The sequence below is a fragment of the Myodes glareolus genome, chromosome 2 (genome assembly GCF_982192425.1).
Source record: "Myodes glareolus chromosome 2, mMyoGla1.1, whole genome shotgun sequence".
NCBI classification, from domain to species: domain Eukaryota; kingdom Metazoa; phylum Chordata; class Mammalia; order Rodentia; family Cricetidae; genus Myodes; species Myodes glareolus.
In genome coordinates, this window is record NC_142027.1 from 123,745,520 (window position 1) to 123,767,974 (window position 22,455).

The 22,455-nt window shown below is 48.1% G+C and overlaps 2 protein-coding genes across 2 annotated transcripts; both read left to right on the forward strand.

Annotated features, from left to right (window-relative positions):
• Positions 1–353: 353 nt before the first annotated feature.
• Hcar1 (hydroxycarboxylic acid receptor 1) lies at positions 354–5,256 on the forward strand. The gene has a single exon (XM_048447159.3). The coding sequence runs from the start codon at positions 821–823 to the stop codon at positions 1,850–1,852; it is 1,032 nt and encodes a 343-aa protein (XP_048303116.3). The 5' UTR covers positions 354–820; the 3' UTR covers positions 1,853–5,256.
• Positions 5,257–14,403: 9,147 nt separating this feature from the next.
• Positions 14,404–16,404, forward strand: LOC125408752 (hydroxycarboxylic acid receptor 2). The gene has a single exon (XM_048447267.3). It carries the CDS (start codon positions 14,512–14,514, stop codon positions 15,592–15,594), a length of 1,083 nt encoding a protein of 360 aa, XP_048303224.2. The 5' UTR covers positions 14,404–14,511; the 3' UTR covers positions 15,595–16,404.
• The last annotated feature ends 6,051 nt before the right edge of the window (positions 16,405–22,455 follow it).

Here is a 22,455-nt window from a genome sequence, read left to right on the forward strand (position 1 = left end):
TGCCTCATGGAGACAGGAGGGGAAGGAGGGACCTTCATATACCCCTTTTAGGAGGAACTGGCAATAGAAATAGAGCCCAGAGTTTGGCACATGTCATATCTGAGCCACACCCTCACCCCACACAGATTTTTCTGATACCTGACAGATGTATTTTAGAAGCTCGTTTCTCTGTAGACCCTCCCGAGTGTTGAAGGTTGTAATTCTGGGTGTGGGCCCAGGAAGTAGCCCTGAGAGGCTACAAAACACAGTCTCCCCTCTCTGGCACTGCATGGGAGTGTCCCAGGGGATTGGGGAGGACAGGGGCAGTCAGGCAAAGGTTAGGGAGGAAAGGAGCTAGGCAGAGGCCCAGAATGACTCCAGGAAATGTTTAGATTTCTCCACCAGGAGGGAGGGCAAACAAACTTTTTTTTCCCCCCAAGCCTTCTGGGCAGCGCTGAGCACTCTGCAGCGCAGACTGTGAGGAAGAAGCAGAAAAGAAAAATCCTCCCAGGGCTGGATCCAGCAATTCCGCGGCAGCACACATCCCATCGGACCCCAGAGCTGTATCCCAGAAATGTTCATGTGTGGAAAACAGCCTGCACTTCAGAGCCTGGCCCAGCCACAAGCTTCACCCCTGCTGGGAACATGGAGCTTGTGATCCAGGCTGAGGAAGAGAAAGGGCCTGCTCCAGGCTTTCGTTTCCTGGCTGAAGTTTCTCTTGTGGGTGCAGCGTCTGCATCCCAGGGTGATGAGGTTAAGGGCTCAGTGGCGGTGGGAGCGGTAGTATTCCGATAGACCTTGTGCCTGTCAGCCGAGGACATTCATCCTCTCTCCGACGGCCATGGACAACGGGTCGTGCTGTCTCATCGAGGGAGACCCCATCTCCAAGGTGATGCCACCGCTACTCATCCTGGCCTTCGTGCTCGGCGCCCTGGGCAACGGGATAGCGCTGTGTGGCTTCTGCTTTCACACGAAGACCTGGAAACCGAGCACTATTTACCTTTTCAACTTGGCCGTGGCTGATTTTCTCCTCATGATCTCCCTACCCTTGAGGACAGACTACTACCTCAGACGTAGGCACTGGGCCTTTGGGGATATTCCCTGTCGCCTGGTGCTCTTTATGCTGGCCATGAATAGGGCGGGGAGCATTGTCTTCCTCACCGTGGTGGCTGCCGACAGGTATTTCAAAGTGGTCCACCCCCACCACACGGTGAATGCCATATCCAACCGGACAGCAGCTGCCGCCGCCTGTGTGCTCTGGGCCTTGGTCATCTTGGGGACTATGTATCTTCTCATGGAGAGTCACCTGTGTGTGCAGGAGACAGAGTCGTCTTGTGAGAGCTTCATCATGGAGTCAGCCAACGGGTGGCATGATATCATGTTCCAGTTGGAGTTCTTCCTGCCTCTAGCCATCATCCTGTTTTGCTCCTTCAAAGTTGTCTGGAGCCTCAGACAGAGGCAGCAGCTGGCCAGACAGACTCGGATGAGGAGGGCCACCCGCTTCATCATGGTGGTGGCTGCTGTGTTCATCACGTGTTACCTGCCCAGTGCGTTGGCCAGGCTCTATTTCCTCTGGACAGTGCCCTCCAGTGCCTGTGACCCCTCTGTCCACACAGCCCTCCACGTCACCCTCAGTTTCACCTACCTGAACAGCATGCTGGATCCTCTCGTCTATTATTTCTCAAGCCCCTCGTTCCCCAAGTTCTATACCAGTCTCAAAATCTGCAGTTTGAGACCCAAACGCCCAGGACGCTTGAAGACACAGAGGTCAGAAGAGATGCCAATTTCCACCCTCTGTCGTAAGAGCTCCGTCGACGGGGCAAAGAGCTCCCAAAGGCCGTCAGAGGGGCAGTGGGATCTCCAAGTGTGTTGAATGGCATGAAGGCAAACAGCCCAACCTCAAGGCAGAGGGATGGGCAACTGTGAGTTAAATGGGTGCGGACTTCAAAAACACCACCTTCTCTCTCAGCTGTAGCCTTCTCTCAGGTGGAAATGAAATCCACGTCATTCTACCTTTTCTAGAAGAGTCCAGTTGCTTGAAGTGAGTTGGTTGTGTTTAAATATTCTGATTGCTATGGTAAGAGGATAGCACATGCTTGTGTGTGTGCACGTGTGCGTGTGTGCGTGTGTGTGTGTGTGTGTGTGTGTGTGTGTGGTGCATGTGTGTGTGAAGGAAAGCATGTATTGGGTTAGGAACTGCTCAGAGCCTCTGTCACTTTACATGGCTGAGAATATGGTCTTGTTCTTGCTCTGAGAAAGTTAATGAACTTGATAACTTGTCAGTATTTCCTGGGCTGAAAAAAAAAAATTGAACCTGAACTGGGTGGACACACTTCTGCCCAGCTGAGTGAGACCCTTTACACCGGGATGCTTGGTCTTGGCTGGTGTTTCATCTTCCCTGGGGCGCTCCATACATTTCCTTTCCAGTGTTTGAACTTCCCCGTAGCCCAGGAGGACAGCAAAAAGAATCTACCCTAACCTTCCAGGCTAGGCTCTGCTGATTTTAGGTGGTTTGGTTTTGCTTGTTTGTTTGCTCTTCAAAGAAGATTCTGATGGACTCGACAAACCGGTCTAGTTTCTCTAGGGGAAGCTGAGAGACAGGGATCCTTAGTGGTATTTAGGGTGTGCTAGTTCATGTATGGTTGTTTTTGACTGCTTGATGTATAAGTATGAGTTTAAATCATTCATTCATTCATTCTCAAGTCCTTGCTGAATTTGTATTGTGCAGCCCAGCATAATATCTTCATCTGTTTTGTCTTTGGTGCTGGGCATTGAACTTGGGGCCTTACATGACCTAGGTGAGCACTCACCACTGAACTCCATTCTCAACCCCTTGTACCCCTTTTAGCTGGAGCATTGTTTGCCAACCTTTGGGAGACTGTAAAGTTCTAGGGGGCGACCAGAGACATTTCATCTCAGCTCCCTTTTGGTGAACAGTGTCTAGCCAATCATCAGGATCTCTTCCTACTGTGGCTCACGTGTCTCCAGATACTGCCCGGAATTCTCACCTCTAGACGATTTTGGGAAGTGCAGGCTGCTCCTGTCCCAGAGGAAGGACCTCAGCTCCTCTTCCAAAGGGGTGACAGCCATCAGCCATCCTTCTGCTTTCACTGTCTCTGATTCCCAAAGCATTCTCCCCAGGCAGGGACCTTGACAACGTTTATGTCTTTAGCCTGAGACACTCCTCTAGGCTGTCCACACGGTTTCCCTTGCCAGAAACGTTATACAGCCTGGTAGCCAAAACCATGGTCTGGCTGCAGGACCGGCAAGATGGCTCAACGGGCTAAGGAGCCTGCTGCCAAGATGCCAACCTGAGTATCCCTGGGACCCATTGGTGGAAGGAGAAAACAGACTCCCAAAGGTTGTTCTCTGGCCTACACCACACACACACACACACACACACACACACACACACACACACACACACACACACATGCACGCGTGCGCATACACAATTTTAATTAATTAATTAATTATTTAATTAATGTAAGAACAGTTGTATTGGCTGCACAGTCAAGTGGGTCTCAGTTTGATTCCTAGCTCAAACACTTACTAGACATGCACTCTTAGGGAAGAGTTTATATAACCACATTCAGTTTTGGTTTGTCCATTTGTCCAAGAGAAGTAATACTGCCTCCAAAGGGTTAGGGCAAAGTCAATGAGTATATAATCTTGACACATAAGGACTTTGTTTTACTCTTTCGTCCCAAGTGCCTAGAAGGGGACCAACTGCTTATAACAGATGCAAACAAATACTTGTTGAATGACTGCGTGCACGTAAAGTATGAGACCCTTTACATCTGGCTACGAGTTTTCAAAAATGACTTAATGACGTCGCATGTGGTTTGTGGTTGTTTTTAAGCTCGGAGGGTAGTTTTTATTCAAGTTTAAAAGAAAAACTCCAGGGCAAGCAAGCTGTAAATCTCAGCAGATGGATAAGGGAGACAGAGGGGGGAGAGAGAAAGCCTTGGCGTTTCTCAGCAGTCACGGAGAGCAAGAGCGGCCCCATAGTGGGGAGCAGGGTTTCAGATAAAGAAACGAAAAGTCTGAAGTGTCAGCGACAGGATGCTTGGGCTCCAGCCAGGTCGAAAGAGACCGAAGAGGAAAAGGGAACTTTATGCCTGTGTAAGCCGGGACTCAGAACCTCATGGTGACCCTGCAGTGCCTGACACATCAGCACACGGCACACAGAGAGTCCATAGGAAGAAGCGGACACATGAGAGCCAAGTGTCCCTAAGCAGCTACTCCGTTGTTACTACCTGACTTCTGCTACCTAGGAAGGAGTCAAGCCAAGAAGTCCTACCAGCATCAAATCAAGGACCACATATCCTTTTTATTTTATTCTATTTTCTTCAATCTTATATTATTATTATTATTATTATTATTACTATTACTATTACTATTATTTTGTTTTTGAAACAGGGGTTCTCTGCATAACCCTGGCATGGCACTTGCTGGTCTTTTGAGACAGAGTTTCTCTGTGTAACCCTGGCTATCCTGGAACTCACTATGTAAACCAGGCTATGCTTGAACTCAGAGATCTGCCTGCCTCGGCCTCCTGAGTGCTAGAATTACCCAGCTAACTTGTTAGTCTTGAACTTGAGATCTGCTGGCCTCTGCCACATATAGAAATCTGTGGGAACTGGCGAGGGAGCTACTTCAGTAAGTGAAAAGCCTACCACACAGTCCAAGGACCTGAGTTCAGTCATAGAACTCATAGGGCAGCACAAGCTTGTAATCCCAGAGCTGGGAAGGCAGAGACAGAGGACAGGAGAGGCTCACTGGCCAGCCTTGCTGAATGGGTAAGCCTGAGGTCTCAGTGAGAGACTGTCTCCAAAACAAAACGATGCAAAAACAAACAGGCAAACACGGTAGGGGCTGACATGCTCGCTCAGGGGGTAAAGGCCCTAACTGCCTGAGCTTGATCCAGCCAGGAACTTGGGCAGTGGAAGGAGAGAGCTGACCTTACAGTGTGTCTCTGACCTCCTCTTGTGTGTTCACACATGTGTGTGCACACAAGAGCATATGCATACACGCACAACTAAACAAACAATGTTTTTTAAAGTCCCTCCTGAGAAATGACCACAGAGGTTGGTCTCTGGCCTCCACATCCACTAGCATGAGAGTGTACACGCTTATCCTACATGCAAAAAACAACAACAACAACAAAAAAAAACCCCAGAAATCTGTGAAAATTCCTGCTTTTAACTCTACCCTTGGGTGCAATGTTTCACTCCTTTGTTGCTTGATCCTAATAAAAATGGATTTTGAAAGAAAGCGTGTCTCTTAAGTGTGACTCTCGCTCAGAAACTTCTCCGACATGGCCTTCCAAGGGAAGGAGCTAAAGGCCCAATCCCCAGAAGCCCATGGCAGGCCTGTGGACAGAGGTTCTCACCCCAAAACAACCAGAGCAAACTGGAAGCCAGGAAATGAAACAAGACCTCAAGGATAGCCTTGACTCTCCATGCACTTCCCCTTTGAAGTTGGCGAGTGTGACACAAAGTCTGTCTTACCAGAAAGTGTTCTTGAGAACTGGGGCAGCGGGCGGGGGCGGGGGTGCTGCCTGAAACAGGAAAACAATGGGTTTAGAGGAAATAATTCCCCTCCCCGGGAAAGCAAAAACCTACATAAAAAGAAAATGACAAATGTCTTTAATTGACCTTGACAATGGAAAATATATGGGCTCTGGAACACCCTCAGAATAGATGTTCTTAAGTTATTTTATTTTTGAAACAGGGTGTCACTATGTAGCCCTGACTGGGCGAGAACTCTTTATATTGACCAGGCTAGCCTTGAACTCAGAGATTCACTTGCCTTTGCCTCTTGAAGGCTGGGATTAAAGGTGTTTGCTAGGGCTGTGAGATGGGCTCTGTGGTTAAAAACACTGGCTTTGGGGCTGGCGAGATGGCTCAGAGGTTAAGACCACTGGCTGTTCTTCAGAGGTCCTGAGTTCAATTCCCAGCAACCACAGGGTGGCTCACAACCATCTGTAATGAGAACTGGTACTCTTTTCCAGCCTACAGGCAGAACACTACACATAATAAATAAATAAATCTTAAAGAAAAACTATCTACACTTTTAGAGGTTCTAGTGCTGTGGGATAACAACGCTCTTGTACGCTATAAAGATTTGTCACTCGTACTGATTTAATAGAATGCTGATAGCAGTAGCCAGGCAGGAAATATAGGCGGGGTGAAAAGACTAAGAGAATTCTGGGAAGAGGAAAGGTAGAGAGACGCAGTCACCAATCAGGAACAGAGGAAGCAAGATGAGAATGCCTCACTGATAAAAGGTACCAAGCCATGTGGCTAAACATAGACAAGACTGGTGGGTTAATTTAAGTTGTAAGAACTAGTTAATAATAAGCCTGAGTTAATAGGCCAAACCGTTTATAATTAATATAAGACAGTGTTTTTCTTTGGAACTGAATGGCTGCGGGACTGGGCGGGACAGAAACTTCTGTCTACAATTTAGGTTCAATTCCCAGCACCCACCACTCACAACAACTTATAACTCTAGTTCTGAGGGATCCAACATTCACCCTATGCCCCCACAGGTACTACATGAACGTGGTACTCTTAAATAAAAGCAAAACACCAATACACAACAGACAGGTGAGTTAAAAAAATATTTTTTTTGAAAAATCTTCACCACCATGTGTTACCCTTTAATTAAAGGAAAAATGGTTGTGATGAGGTTTGAAGTAATGCTATCATAGTGCCTGGAGGGATTAGACCTCTGGCGCATGAGGAGTTAAGGCAGTTGTTAAAGCTTTTGTAAGGGAAGCAGGGGCTGTGTTGCAAGGTCTGGCCTTGCTGGCCTCTGTGCCTTCAGCTCCACATGGAATGATGCAAGACCACAGTCTCACAATGGGCACATCCAAGGCTGCAGAGCTGGTTCTGCAGTCTGCAGGATGTAATGCAAAATGGAAATTTTAGGTCCCCCCTTTTTAAAAAGCATTGAAGAATCTCAAAACAGTACTAGGCATAGGGGCACATGCTTACAACCCCCGGACTGGAGAGCAGAAGTCTGCACCAAATTCTGGGTTAGATCCTCAGCCTGGCATAAACTGGGAGTGGAAATTTACATTGGATTTCCATCACTCAGGAGGTGGAGGCAGGAGGATTAGAAATTCAAAGTCATTCTTAGCTATATAGAAGTTCAAGGTCAGCCTTGAACGATGTGAGAGCCTATCTCAGAAAATGAAGACAGAAAGAAACAATTCTCTTTTCTTACTTCCCTTCCTCACTGTATTTATTATTCATATTCACGAATACATATATGCTTATTCACGGATTTATGCCATAAATATGCTTATATACACACACCGGTCAATGCAACTAATGCCCTCTCTGCCTCTTTATTTCCCCTGCTAGATCTCCTTTATTAGAGCCCCAGGGCTGTTGTGTCTCCTACCAGCCACAGGAGCCTTCAAAGTCATTTACTGTCTGCAGTGGGAGTTCTTCCAAAATGTCCTCCAAGAATCTGGGCTTCCGGCCGCTTGACGTTGTGAGTGTCTGCTGTCTCCGTGGACCGTGAAGCCTTGCCGTGATGTGGTAAGAGCGGTATCCGGAGATTCCCAGGCTCAGCTTTAAGAAGGTCAGCCTGTGGACTTCTGGAAACCCAGGGAAGCCCACACGCAGCCCAGCCTATGCCATGCACAGAAAGCACATGGCAGGGCCACACGAAGAAGCCACCCTAAGCAGCAGACAGCCATACGAAGAGGGCGAGGAACCCAGGTGTCTCAGCTCCTCCTTGACCATCCGTCAGGATTCATCCTCGTGTCTACTGGGGACACACTTCTGGGTGTGTCGGGGGAAGGTCTTACCAAGGGTAAGTGACAATGGAAGACCCACCCTAAGTGTGGGCAGCTCCACTCTACAGGCTGAAGGGTTACACTGATAAAAAGGAGAAAGCTGCCCCAAATTCATCTTGCTCTGCTTCCCGACCGCAGGCCTGTGGTGACCACCTGCCCCATGCCTGTAGCTGCCGCACATTCCCACCACATGTAGCCCCAACTCTGTGAGCCAAAACCAAACCGAAGCCTTAGGTTGCTTTTGTCATGTATTTTGGCGCAGAAGAAGAAATGGAACCCACACCTCTGTGTGTAAGTCTAGCCTAGGCCCTAGCTGAAAGCCCCGGGGGACCAGTCCAGCTGAGTCCAGTCAACCCAAAGACCAGGGAAGGAAAATGAGAACGGCAAGTTTTTAAAGCTTTGGTGTTTGGTGGTGACTCGTTAGCAGATACCCAAAACAGAAACCCAGGTTAGGAGCAGACATGAGACAGCTTCCTACTTAAAGTTTTTAAGCCAGTGAATGGGTTGTGCCCCTTTATGGGCATCAAACGACGCTTTTACCTGGGTCACATACCAGATATCCTGCTTATCAGATATTTGGGATTCATAACAGTAGCAGAATTACAGTAATGAAGTAGCAATGAAAATAAATTTATGGTTGGGGATCACCACAGCATGAGGAGCTGTATTAAAGGGTCACAGCAGTCGAGTGGTGGTGGCACACACTTTAATTCCAGCCCTTGGGAAGCAGAGGCAGGCAGATCTCTGTGAGTTCGAGGCCAGCCTGGTCTACAAGAGCTAATACCAGGACAGGATCCGAAGCTACAGAGAAACCCTGTCTCAAAAAGCAAAACAAAACAACAAACCAAAAAGGGGTCACAGCGTCAAGAAGGTTGAGAGCTGAGGACCACTGCTCTAAGCCCTGTTTTTCCAGTCTTGAGGCTGGGATAATGACACCTCCCTCCCTGGCCTTGTGTAAAGATAAAGCAAGGTCACACATGGAAAACTGATGGCCACTAACCCATTCAGGCCTGTGGCTCTGGCAGGCCTTGCCCTTCTCCCCATTCCCTCTGCCTTACTAAAAATCATTAGATTACAATCCTGAAACTGGCCACCTAAGTTCCCTTATTTGACCACTTCCTCTTCCTGAGGCTGACTACCAAGGCCCAGCTATCAAAAGCCCCCTTTGTTTTACCTACTCAACATTAAATTTAAATTTAATTAAAATTAAAATTAAACACCTCGCCAGGCGGTGGTGGTGCACGCCTTTAATCTCAACACTTGGCAGAGTTCGAGGCCAGCCTGGGCTAAAAGAGCTAGTTCCAGGACAGGCTCCAAAAGCTACAGTGAAACCCTGTCTTGAAAAACCAAAAAAAAAAAAAAAAAAAAAAAAAAAACAAACCAAACAAACAAACAAACAAAAAAATACCTCATCATAACATGGGGTTTCCCCTTTACCTGTCTGTTTATTTGAGACAGGGTTTTTTTGTAGCTTTTGGAGTCACTACACCCTAGTCCCTTCTAACACAGACCTCTTCTTAAAATGACACCCGTATGGTCGCTTGCTGCTGTTTTTCTGCCTGAGTGAGAGAGCAGCCACGTTAGCTTTTCTTCCCCCACTAATAAAGGATCTCTCTGTGAAAACAGGTGTTTGGGTGTGGTTTGTGCCTAATCTGGGGTTCAGGAGAAAGCTCCCATTGTTCGGAGGTTTCCTTCAGAAATCTCTCAGTACAAGGACTGATGTACAGCAAGCAGTTGACAGAGGACAGTTGGCACTTTTATTTTGCTTTTGTAGAGTTGGGAACCAAACTCAGGGGGTGAGGCATGCTAGCTAGCTAGCTGGTCCTTTTATATTTATTTACTTTTATTTTGTTTCATTTGTTTTGAGACAAGGTCTCCATATATAGCTATGACTGACCCAGAACTCAGTATGTAGACCAGGCTGGCCTCAAACTCAAAGAGATCTGCCCGCCTCTGTCTTTCCACTGCTGGGATTAAAGTCTGTGCTACCAACCCTCAACTTTTTTTAGTTATTTTTAGTTAGTTAAGTTTTGTTGTTGTTTTCTGAGACAGGGTCTGTGTAGTCCTCCTGGCTGGCCTGGAATTTACCATGTAGACCAGGCTGACCATGAACTTGTAGTGATCCTCCTGCCTCTGCTTTCTTCCTGAATTCTGGGTTCACAGGCATACACTGTGTCAAACTTCTAAAAACTGTTTGCTGGGTGCAGTGGTTAACATTTGTAGTCCCAATTACCCAGAGGGCTGAGGAAGGAGAGTCCCTTGACCCAGGAGCTTAAGGTCAGCCTGGGCACCAAATTGAGACCCTCCCCCAAGGGTTAATTAATTAATTAATTAATTGATGATGACGCCTCTGTGTACCGTGGCACACTTGCAGTTGTCCCACCCAGTGCAGGGGCTCACGTTGGTTTTGAGAGTCATCGCTGTGAGGGTCATTTCCTTTCCACCAGACAGAAGACTCATTGCCGGCCTCTCTCAATGATTCGTCCTAACAAGTTTCTGTACAGCTCATGCCTCAGTAAGAAAAAAAAATACAGAAAAGAAAGACCAGCACAAGACAAGGCGTGCCCTCCCGAGGTGGGAAGACTGGAAATTCAGTACCAGGCCCTGGCACCCAGAGGCCTCAATTTACATTCCCTCTGAGCAGCTCCCAACTTCCTGATTAGAAGCCTTGAATGTGAGCTTTGTAGGGAGGTGGGGGAGAGGAAGTGTCTCCTAGTTCCTCAGTTTCCCCGAGAGGAAGCTGAGGGGGAAGTGAGGGGCTTCACAGCCCACTAAGGAAGGACTCAGAATCAGCTATCAGCTTTTCTCCTTTTCCAAACTTAACTGTTGTTGTTCTCATTTTGGCTGTGATAGGTTGGGAGATGGTGGCACATGCCTTTAAACCCAGCAGAGGCAGGTTGACCTCTGAGTTCAAGGCCAGCCTGGTTTACAAAGTGGGTTCCAGGACAGTCAGATCTATACAGAGAAACCCTGTCTCTAAAAAAGAACCCCCCCCCCCCGCAAAAAAAAAAAAAAAAAGATTTATTCTTGACTGTCTGGTTTCATTTCTGTTTGCCGTGAGAAAATACCCTGGCATAAAGCAGTGTAAGGAAGAAAAAGGGTTTATTTCAGTTTGTCATTCCAGTCCCCTTTTGTGGGGAAGTGACGGCAGGAAGTTGAGGTAGCTGATTACACTACGTCCACACTCAAGAGCACAGATAGATGATTGTCTGCAGGCTCACTAGCCTGTGTTACTCTCAGTTCAGCTTCTCCACTGAATACAGTTCAGGACCCCCAGTTCAGGGAATGATGCCACCAACAATGGACTGGCTCTTGCTACAACAGTGAACTTAATTAGAGCAGTCCCCACAGAAAGACCCTCAGGCAAACCCAGTGTAGACAACCCCTCACTGAAACGCTCCTTCCAAATGATTCTAGGTTAACAGTTAAAGACAGCCATTATAATGGCTCTTCCTCCTCCTGCTGGCTGCTTCTCCTCCTCCTCCTCCTCCTCCTCCTCCTCCTCCTCCTCCTCCTCCTCTTCTGTATGCCTTTCCTGTCTTGAGATAGAGTTGTGGCTCTTGTAGCTCAGGCTGGCCTTGAACTCCCTCCGGAGCTGAGAATGGCCTTGAATTCCTGCTCTTTCCACCTCTTTCTTTGGAATACTGGGATTGCAGGACGGTGTCCAGATGACTCACTGGGTAAAGAGCTTGTGGTGCAAACACAAGGCTCTGAGTTCAGATCCACAGCACCCACTTGTGAAGACAGCACATACATGTGGCACATGCCTGTAACCCCAGTGCAGTCAAAATATGTGCCTCTGAGGGGTTTGTTGGCTAGACAGTGGGTTCTGAGTTAGTGAGAGATTCTGGCGGCAGCTCAAGAAGCCATTCAAGTGCCTACACTCACACATACAGGCAGCGCCCCTGCACGAACATGTATGTGCACACACATGAATAACACTCGAAAACTTAAGAAGGAGACTCCCGTGCGGATTCTGGATGCCGGAAATCATTAGTGCCAGTAGTTTCTCTGACATTTAGTCCGCAGCCCCGTAGGATTAGGTCATGGGTATTGTGTGAGCAACTTCCACGATGTTGAGACCAAACATCGGACGGAAACGACTTAGAGCAGAGAGGTCTGCTTTGGCGTAAGTGTCACAGCCCATTGTGACATAGAGGAGTGTGATGTCAGCAGCAGCTCAGGAACACATGGTGGGGATCCTCGCACGGTGGCTGGGCCAGGAGGACTCACCCAAAAGTCAATATAACCTTCCAGGCCCTGTCCCTAGCGATCTGTCTACCAGCTACCATTGCCAAAGATCTCCAGTCTCCCGAAACAGCACCAGCAACTGGGGACCAAGTGTTCAAACCTGGGAGCCTGCGGAGAGACCCTTTACATTCAAACCACAACGCATGCCATCAATAAGTCCACATTTATCCAGGGAAGGAGCGCTACCAACATACACAGGCCGTGAGGCAAGTAAGTGTTAATGCCAGCTACCGCTCAAGGCGATCGCAGAAGAGCCAGTGGTCAGGCGTGGTGCTTGAGACCAGCCTGGGCTACACAGGGAGATGCGGTCTAAGGGGCTGTTTAAGGGGCTGGTGAGATGACTCAGTTGAGAGTACCTGCTCTTGAGAGGATTTGAGTTCAATTCTCAGTACCCACATCAGGTGACTCGTGTCTAGCTGTAACTGCTGCTTCAGGGAACCTGACACCTTCTTCTGGTCTCTGAGGGCACCGGCACTCACATGTACATACCTACACATACATACCTACACACACACACACACACACACACACACACACACACACACACACACACATCTTTTTTTAAAGTAAATGTTTCAAAAAATCTTTTTAAAAATACATTATCATTTGTCAAGCTGGTCTATGGAGCAAAGGTGCTGGCTGCCAAGCGTGATACCCGAGTTAAACACCAGGTAGGAGGAAACCGATCATTTTGGGTTCTTCTCTGACCTCTACACGTGCTCCATAGCATTTATCCCCTCCCTTTCCAAATAGATGAAAGCAATTAAAAATTTGCAATAAATAATAAGTAAATAAAAAGTAGTAAACCACAATGATGAGGGCAGAGGTTTGGAGATCTGCCAGATTCAAATCCAAGTCCTGCTGGGTAATCCTGGGCACACTGCCTTTTTGAATTCCCCTTGCCTCAGTTGGAAGTCATAATCAACAAGTTTTTGGTCCATGGGCTACGGAGGATAAAACAAGATGACAGATTTAAAGTGTGGGCTGGAGAGACAACGGCTCAGCTGCTAAAAGCACTGACTGCTTTTGCAGAGGGCCCAGGTTCTGTTCCCAGCACCCACATGGTGACCCACAACGCTCTGTGGGATTCCAGGGGATCCAATGCCTTTAAGATCTCGTTGGCCACACCACAGACTGCGGTGCACATAACATTCTGACACAGACACTCATACACTTTAGAAAACAACGGCTCTTTCAGGCATGGAGTCTGGCACGGTGGAAACCGCACTGCGAGCACCGTCCATCCCATCTTCATTGTCGCCGTTTCCGTAGCATCGATAGGTCCATAGGAACCCGAGGTTAGGCCACCTGAGTCCAGTCTACAAAGGTCTATCAACTGCCATTAGTGGGTCTTGGTATGCAACTAAGGGGGTAAATTTCCAATTTCTAACTCAAAGTAGAACAAAAATTTATAAACCTTACATGTGTATATATGTCAAAATACTCAGTGGGAGATACTCTACAGGAGGGCACTCATGCTCTCCAAAAAGGGGGTGGGAAGAAAGGAAATGCTGTCTTTCTGCAAGGCAGAGCTCCACATCCTCTTGAGACTTGAAATTCAAATCTAATTTTACAAATACCACACAGCCAGGGACGGCGCTGCATGCCTGCAATCCCAGAACTTGGGGAACAGAAGCAGGAAAATGGAGAATTTAAAGCCCCCTGGGGTGACATAGCAAGCAAGAAAGCAAAGAATGGGGTGCTAAGGGGCTGACTCAGCTGTCAACAGCACACTGCTCCTGCGGAGAACCTAAGTTCAGCGCTGTAACTGCCTCTAACTCCAGCTCCAGGGTGCCCAGCAGCCTCTGGGAGCGCCTACCCACACAGATGCACACGCATATAAATATGTATAATTAAAAATAAAAGTCAATCCTAGAAAGAAGAAAAGGGAGAGAGACAGAGAGGAAGAAAGAGAGTGAGAGAGAGAGTGAGAGAGAGAGAAAGAGAGAAGAAACTGTACACACACTACTAAGGCACGGTAAAACTTCACATGAATTCTTATTGTTTCTGAAAGTCTTGCTGTTCATTTAGCACAAAGCCATTGTTAATTTGTTAATTATGTGAGCCAAGCAAATGGCAGTGAATGAATTCTCCCTGGCCAATTAACGTACCAGTGTGCATGCATGCAGCCTTCAGAAGGAATGCCCCCCAGATTTTACTCATTCCCAGTCTGCTTGCCTAAACTTATCCTTTACATTTAGAAAAAGTTGTGGGCTCCCACCGCCTGCCTAAGGGATTTTTTTCATTACTTGTTTATGCAAACAGCAAGTTGCGTAAGAGCCTTGCTAGCTTTTTTTTTTTTTAAACGATTTCGTAGTTTCCTGGTAACCATTCAGTCATCTCTTTCAACACCCTGACATGACATAAAGCTGAGGGTTGGACCACACGTTCACCACACAGACACACACTTTGCCTTGAGTCTTTGCTAGGTGAGGCGCTCTGGGGCGGACTGACCAGATCTACTCATGATCAAACAGAACCATTTTCTGGTGATAAATGGTAAGAACTGCTGTGTGTTCCGAGATGAAAACATTGCCAGAGTCTTGCCACCGGTGTTGGGGCTGGAGTTTGTGTTCGGGCTCCTGGGCAATGGCCTTGCCCTGTGGATTTTCTGTTTCCATCTCAAGTCCTGGAAATCCAGCCGGATTTTCCTGTTCAACTTGGCCGTGGCTGACTTTCTCCTGATCATCTGCTTGCCCTTCCTGATGGACAACTATGTCAAAAAGTGGGACTGGAGGTTTGGAGACATCCCCTGCCGTCTGATGCTCTTCATGCTGGCCATGAACCGGCAGGGCAGCATCATCTTCCTCACGGTGGTGGCTGTGGACCGGTACTTCCGGGTGGTTCATCCCCACCATTTCCTGAACAAGATCTCCAACCGGACGGCCACCATCATCTCTTGCTTCTTGTGGGGTGTCACCATCGGTCTGACAGTCCATCTCCTCTACACGAATAGGATGACCCGCAACGGCGACGCGAAACTGTGCAGCAGCTTCAGCATCTGCTACACCTTCAGGTGGCATGATGCGATGTTCCTCCTGGAATTCTTCTTGCCGCTGAGCATCATCCTGTTCTGCTCTGCCAGGATCATCTGGAGCCTCAGGCAGAGACAAATGGACAGACATGCCAAGATCAAGAGGGCCATCAACTTCATCATGGTGGTGACTATCGTGTTCATAATCTGCTTCCTGCCCAGCGTGGCTGTACGGATCCGCATCTTCTGGCTCCTCTACAAAAACAACGTGTGGAACTGTGAGATCTACTCCTCTGCGGACCTGGCCTTCTTCACCACCCTCAGCTTTACCTACATGAACAGCATGCTGGACCCGGTGGTCTACTATTTCTCCAGCCCATCCTTCCCCAACTTCTTCTCTACATGTATCAACCGCTGCCTTAGGCGGAACTCATTGAGTGAAACAGATAACAACCGGAGCACAAGCGTGGAGCTCACGGGGGACCCCAGCACAATCAGAGGTATTCCAGAGGCATTAATGGCTGACCCCAGTGAGCCAGGCAAACCCTCTTATCTGGCCACAACATCTCGTTAAGCCTCTATGCCAAGAAGGAAGGTTGCCGCTCAGGCCTGAGCTCTCCGGAGAAACAATCTGGCCGTTGCACAGAGTAACATCATGAGACTTGGCTCACAGTTTCTCGGAACTTCTAGATTCAGAGAATCTGATTTAGAGAAACACCATGGTGGAGTCAGTGGCTTGGTTGCAAGGGGCTGCCATAGAAGTCTCAGAGGATCAGCAAGTAAAGTTTCCAGAAGGTAGAAACTTCTTAGTCTCCCAAGCCTGCAGGGCTGGAGAGGACAGAATCCTGCAGAGTTTGAGCTCCAGACACACCCATTCGTACCTATGGCTTCTTGGCTTCTTTTCTCAGCATCAAAGCCTCGGATTATCCTTCAGTCCCTAGGGTTCTACCTAGCCTGTCTGTGGGCCACAGTGGGGGACAAAGAGAGCCATGGAGCTGGAGAGGATCTCTGCCCAGGTGTCATTGAACACGCCAGCAGGTCACTTGGGTTCTGTGGAACCAATTTGCTTTTCAGCCAAACTTGAGGAGAAGGGGGAGGAGATTCCAAAGCTTTGATTGTTCTGGGAGTCTCCAATACTGGTAAGAAGGGGCTAACTCCAGGAGAGCCTGAACTAACTGTTGGAGGGAATTAAACCATCAGCAAGAAATTCAACCGAGGAGTTAAAAGGCTTCAGGAAAGACAGCTGCCTCCCTCTCCGTCTACCTTTTTTTGTTTAAGGGGTTTACGTGTGTCCATGGTTAAACGGGGTGGGTGGAATCCTCCTGGGTCATATGCTTGTGTTTCTGTACTTCCATCTGCCATTTCAATAAATTTCAACAGGAGACACAGTCTGCTGTGGCATCTGTCTGGGTTAGAGGTCACAGAGATGGGCTCCTTACTTAAGACCCGGATGGGTTATGAACTGTATTCTAGCAGAAAAGTCCAGCGTGTTGCGAAGCACAGAAGGGCGCGGAGCTCTGTCATGAGACAGCTAAGGGGATGGGTGGGAAAGACATAAGGCTGTTGCATTTGGGAAGGCTGTGTAGTAAAGTTTGCATTGGAGTTTCCCCCTTTACAGTTTGGCGAGCGTTGCTATTAATAGCTGTACATTAAAAAAAAAAAACAACAACAAAAAACAGAATCAGACCACAGTGGGATTTTTTTCCACCCCCAGGAAGAGGAAGGGAGAGCTTCCTATGGAATGGTTTCGGTTCCCAGTTCGGAGATGGAAAGGAGATGTACTGGTTTGAGCCTGCTTGGGTCCAAGTTTCTGCTGTACTTTCATTTCCAGTTTCTGTCCCTCCTTGATCCTTTGGCAAGATGAGGCTTCACTTTTCCTCCTGAGCTGGATGCAGATAAGAATTTAAATATTCAGATTTCCCAGCCCCAGGGCGGACAGCAAGAAAAAAGGGACAGTCTCGAGTTCACGGGCTTGCTTGAAGTTTATTGTCTCTATTCCCTTCAACTCTCTTGGGTAGGAATTTAAAAGCAGGGGTCGCCTTCTTAGGAAAGATGGCAGACAGAAGCTCAGAACTGAGCAGGGATTCCCCTCCCCGTTCAGACGCGTGACTCACAGGGAAGCCTGTGGTGAACCTCCCAGTCCTTCAGCGGCTGAAGTCAACACCTGACATTCATTTCTCAGGTTTTCCTGTAAGAAACAATAACTGTGCACCAGACACTCTCTAGGTGGTGGCAATACAGCCAGGAGCAAGGTAGATAGGTGGTCTCCTCCTCTCATTGGACTCAGAGTCAAGGCAGGGAGGAAGGAAGGAAAAGCACGACCGACGGACCGCAAAGCTATTGGCGTTAACAGCCAAGCCGGCAGTAGGGACGGTGGAAATGACTGGGGTGGGGCGGCTGGGAAGGCCTCCTGGAGGAAGTGACATTGAGCTGAGCCAGGTTAACAAGGCGGGCAAACTATGAAAAAATATGGGCTCAGTGGGGTGAGTAAGTGCATGCAGAGGTCCTGAGGTGACCATGAATCTGATGGGTGTGAGTTAGAACCACAAACTGAGTGATTTAAAACAATACAAATTTATTCTGTTCTTTTTGGGGGTCAGAAATCCAAAGTCAAGGTGTTGGCTGGGTTTGGTTCCTTGCATTAGCTCTGCGGGAGAGTCGGCTCCATGCCTCACTCTGCAGTTGCCAGCAATTCTTCTGCTATTTGGTTTGTAGAAACAATACTCTAATCCCTGCCTGTGGTGATTACAGACATGTTATGTTCTACCGTGTGGTGCTAGGGATCAAATCCAGGGCTTCATATATGCTAGATAAGCACTTTACCCACTGAGGCCACAGATGCAAATATTGTGCTGCTTTATGCAAGGGATTTGAGAATCCTTGCATTTTGGCACCCTGGGTGTCCTGGGATCTAGTGTATGAATGTATGTACAAGTAGGTGCCAACTGGAAAGGCAGTTATAATAATTTCTTTAAACGTTAGGTTTTTATGTATTATTGCTGTTGTTGTGTATATGATGTGTGTATTGTGTCAACGTTCACACACAGAGGTCAGAGGACAACTTTGCGGAGCCAGCGCTCCCTTTCCATCTTAGTTCAGGTTCTGGGGATCAAGCCCAGCTCAGTTTGCAGTCAAGTGTTCCTCTGAACCACCCCACTGGCCCCTGGTTACCCTGGTTACAATAACTTGTGCATGTATTTTCTTTATGCCCTCTAAATCTATCTTACAGCTGCTTTCTTGACTCTGGGGGTGTGGCGGTTCTAGGGACTACACATTCCAAATACTCTGAACTCTGTAAAGAGGGACTTCCCTTTAGCTGTCCCCAATAACCTTTTCCAAACATGGACAGATCACCCCCTAAATCTAGAACCAGAAACCAGGGGTTCAAGACCACGCCCATTTCTGATGTCAGGAACTCTCCTCCCTTCCATATTAATTAGACGAGTTATCCCCGGCCCCGCTCTGGAACCTTACGTAGTGTGTGGGACTCTGGACAATGTCCAGTATTCTAAAGGCAACACACCCTGGCCCTTCAACTGTGGCTCAGTTTAATATTCAAAACACTTCCAGGATGTGGTCTGGGGCCATGCTGGCTTCACTGTTGGCAAGCCTCTCAGCTGCCCACACACAGGACCTGTCCGGAGGCCTCTGGCCTCATCCCCTGCCCTTGACTGTGCTTTCTGTAGTCTGTGATTTAGCTAAGGAAACAGTTCTTTCAGGTACCTCAGACAGCAAAAGGGTTTGGCAAAGTCTCAAATTGTACCACTTAGCAGCAGCAAGGGATCTAGGTCATCTCCGGCCGGCCCAGCTTTTGGTTCAATTGGTGACCTCTTTGCATTGGAACAGGCTGCACTTGTGAAGTAGGCCTGACGTGTGCTTGGGAGGCTGAGCTAGGAGGATGTCTTGAGCGTGTGAGTCGGTGCCAATTTGATCAATACAGGAAGACTTTGTCTCAAAACAAACAGAAAAACAAACCAAACAAAGTGGTTGGGAAAATGGCTCAGTTGGTAAGATGCCTGAGAGCTAGGTGTGGCGGCACACATCTATACTGTCAGCAATCGGGAGGCAGAGGCAGAGGCAGGTGAATCTCTAGGACTCCGAGGCCAGCCTGGTCTACGTGGTGAGTTCCAGGGCAGCCAACACTGCACGCAGTGAGACCCTACCTCAAAAAACAAAACAAAGCAAAACAAAAAACTCAAATCAAACCAAACCAAATAAAACTAAAAACAAATGAACCTAAAGCTGGGCTCAGCAACACATATATAATCCCAGGCAGAGACGGCAGAAACATGGATCCCTGGAGCTCACTGGCCACCTGGCCAAGCAGACCCGAGAGCTCCAAGTTCAGTGACAGATTTTGTATCAAAAATAAGAAGGTTGTTGAGGAAGCGTACCTTCCATCCACCCCTGGCGTGTGCACGCATACGTGCAAACACACACACAACCATGAAAGCCCCTACAAATTGGAGCCAACTGTTCACGAGTTTATGCTTATATATTTTAGTGTGTATGTGTGTGTGTGTGTGTGCGTGTGTGTGTGTGTGTGTGTGCCCTGATGTGCACTTACAGGTCAGAGGACAACTCGAAAGAGTTGGTTCTCTCCTTCTGCCATGTGGGGCCCAGGGAGCAAACACAGGCCATCAGACTGGACAGTAAGCGTCCTTGCCCCTGCCTGAGCTAGCCCTGCTGCCCTGGAACAGAGAACAAACCTTTTGCTGTTGGTGGTGGTGGTGTTTTTGTTTTTTGTTTGTTTGTTTTGTTTTTGAGACAGGGTTTCTCTGTGTAACCCTGGATGTCCTGGAACTCTCTCTAAAGACCACTCACAGAGATTTACCTGCTTCTGCCTCCAGAGTGCTGGAATTAAAGGTGTGCGCCATCACTACCCAGTTTAGCCTTTTTTTTTTTTTTTGTAAATTCTTTGGTGACTGAGTCTGGAGCTGTTAGTGTTAGACAGCTAGACTTCCTGAGAAGAAATTACATTTATTTCTTCTTACAGTAATAGGAAAGTGGTGTTTGTTATAATAGTTTAATCATATGCTACCAATAACTGCGATATATTTCTGCCGTGCAGCTGTGTCCTCCAGTTGAAGCGTTACCTTGAGAGGGAATGGGGGTGCTCATGGGACTCACAAGAAAATGACAAGCTCCAGACAGCCATCTCTGGGAGTATGTATATAAACAGTAAATACTTGCTGGGGAGGAGAGACTCTTCAGTGGAACTGCCTGCAAGGTGTGCTTGGTACTCCAAAGAATTTTGTGAGTTGTCACTGTGCTGAGGCGGGCTTTACAGGGAGACAGCTACCCTCATGATCTCAGTGATCTCACTGCCTCACTGAGCTGGACTTGAGCAGAATCAGAAGTATTTGGTCGTGGGCCCGAAGTGTCTTATCTAAGGTAAGCAGACATTTCTTTATACAGTGTCAGGAAATTAATGCAACTTGAGATTAGGTTGCCCAAGAGATTAAGAGCAGGGAGGAAGGACACTTGAGAGGAAACAGGAAATAAACCAGGCAGGTTGGGGAGCAGACGTCTGCAGCCCCGGCACTTGGGAGGGTCGTGAGTGTCAGATCTGCCTGGACCGCACGGCGAGTCTCTGTTTAAAGAAATACAAACTAGGGCCTGGACAGATAGATGGCTCAGAGGTTGAGAGCACTGACTGCTCTTCCGAAGGTCTCGGGTTCCATTCCCAGCACCCACGTGGCAGCTCGCACCTGTCTGTTCCAGTTCCACGGGACCTGACACCCATGGTAAAACACCGATGCCCATAAAATAAAAATAAAGAAATATGATCTAGGCTTGGGCAGCTCTGAGCCAGGACAGGATGCATCACCTAACTCTTAGCCATAACAGTCATCAGATTTTCATACAGGAAAAACCACTGATTCCAAATCACTGTTTAGAAAACAGTATGAGGGGCTGGAGAGATGGCTCAGAGGTTAAGAGCATTGCCTGCTCTTCCAAAGGTCCTGAGTTCAATTCCCAGCAACCACATGGTGGCTCACAACCATCTGTAATGGTGTCTTATGCTCTCTTCTCGCCTGTAAGCATACACACAGACAGAATATTGTATACATAGTAAATAAATAAATATAAAAAAGCAACTACTGGCTTTAAAAAAAGAAAAAGAAAAGAAAACAGTGTGAAGGGGCCGGAGAGATGGTTCAGCCGTGAAAAGACCTGCTGTGCCAGCCTGATGGCCGGAGCTCCCCCAGAACCCCAAGAAAGAGCTGGCTATGGTGGCGTGCATCTGCAGTAGCAACACTCCTGCAAAGAAATGGGAGGCAGGGGAGCTCATGGGCCAGCTAGCCTGGAGCAAGAAGCATATTAGAAACAAGAGAGAGACTTCATCAACTTGGCGGAAGGAGAGAACTGTCTCCCTAAGGTGTTCCTGTGCACTAAAGAGTTCCATCACAATCACACACCCACATGCACACTCACAGCATACAAAACAATACTTTGAAAGCTAAAAAAAAAAAATTTACAAAGACAACGGCGCTGCCTGTGCAGAGGTGTGGTGTGTGGTGTGCACATGTGCATTTTTGCTTACACATGTTTGTTTATTTATTGTTGTTCAGGGGATCCAGCCTAGTGGTTCAGGAGTACAAGGCAAGTGTTTTACCATTGGGCTACATTCCCAGTTCTGAGTTTTACGTTTTTGTCGGGTACAATAGGGAAGACACCACCACCCTGCCAACAGAGGTAGTCACAGCTTTGGCTTTTCCAAGTCGGGGTCCTGAGGGTCGCGATAGGTGCTGGGCAGGCCAGAAAAGGTTCTGAAATCTGGAAGGGGTACTGGCAGTGGTGGGTGGGCCTGTGGGTGGCCCCTGAGGATCTCTAGTGAGTGATCCCTGGTGGGTGAGTGTTCTCAGAATAGCGGGGAGGCCCCAGATACTAAAGGGCACCATCAGCTTTGACCCATTGGCCCAGCATTCTCGGGAGAGTGAAGCGTCTCCAGGCCATCTAGATTTCAGCCACAGCACGAATGGCATTTTACGACTAGTTTGTACAGCAACGTGCTCTCTGCCAGTGTTCCTCGGGTTAATAAAGGGAATGCTCCAGTTCGCCCGCGTGGCTGGGCTTTTAGCCAAGCCCGTCACAATCCTCTGCAAAAATCCTGCCGCGTCAGCTATGCTACAGACTGTTTCTACCGATCATATCCCCCAACCTCCGGGAGCAAGGTACACAGTGCCAGCCCAAACCCATTCACCCGTGAGCGTCTAGGCATGGGGTCAAGAGCCCAGAGAAAACCTTCCTCGAGAATGAAGGGCTTTGTTGTGTTACATATTGCTTAATGAACTTGGGACAAAGAAGGAATGGTTGGTAAAATGCTGGCCAGGCAAGCAAGCATGAGGACCCAAGTTTGGTTCTCCTAAAAAGCTGGGCATCACGGCGCCCACGTGTAACCGCAGCGCTGGGGAAGTGAGGACGGGCAGAT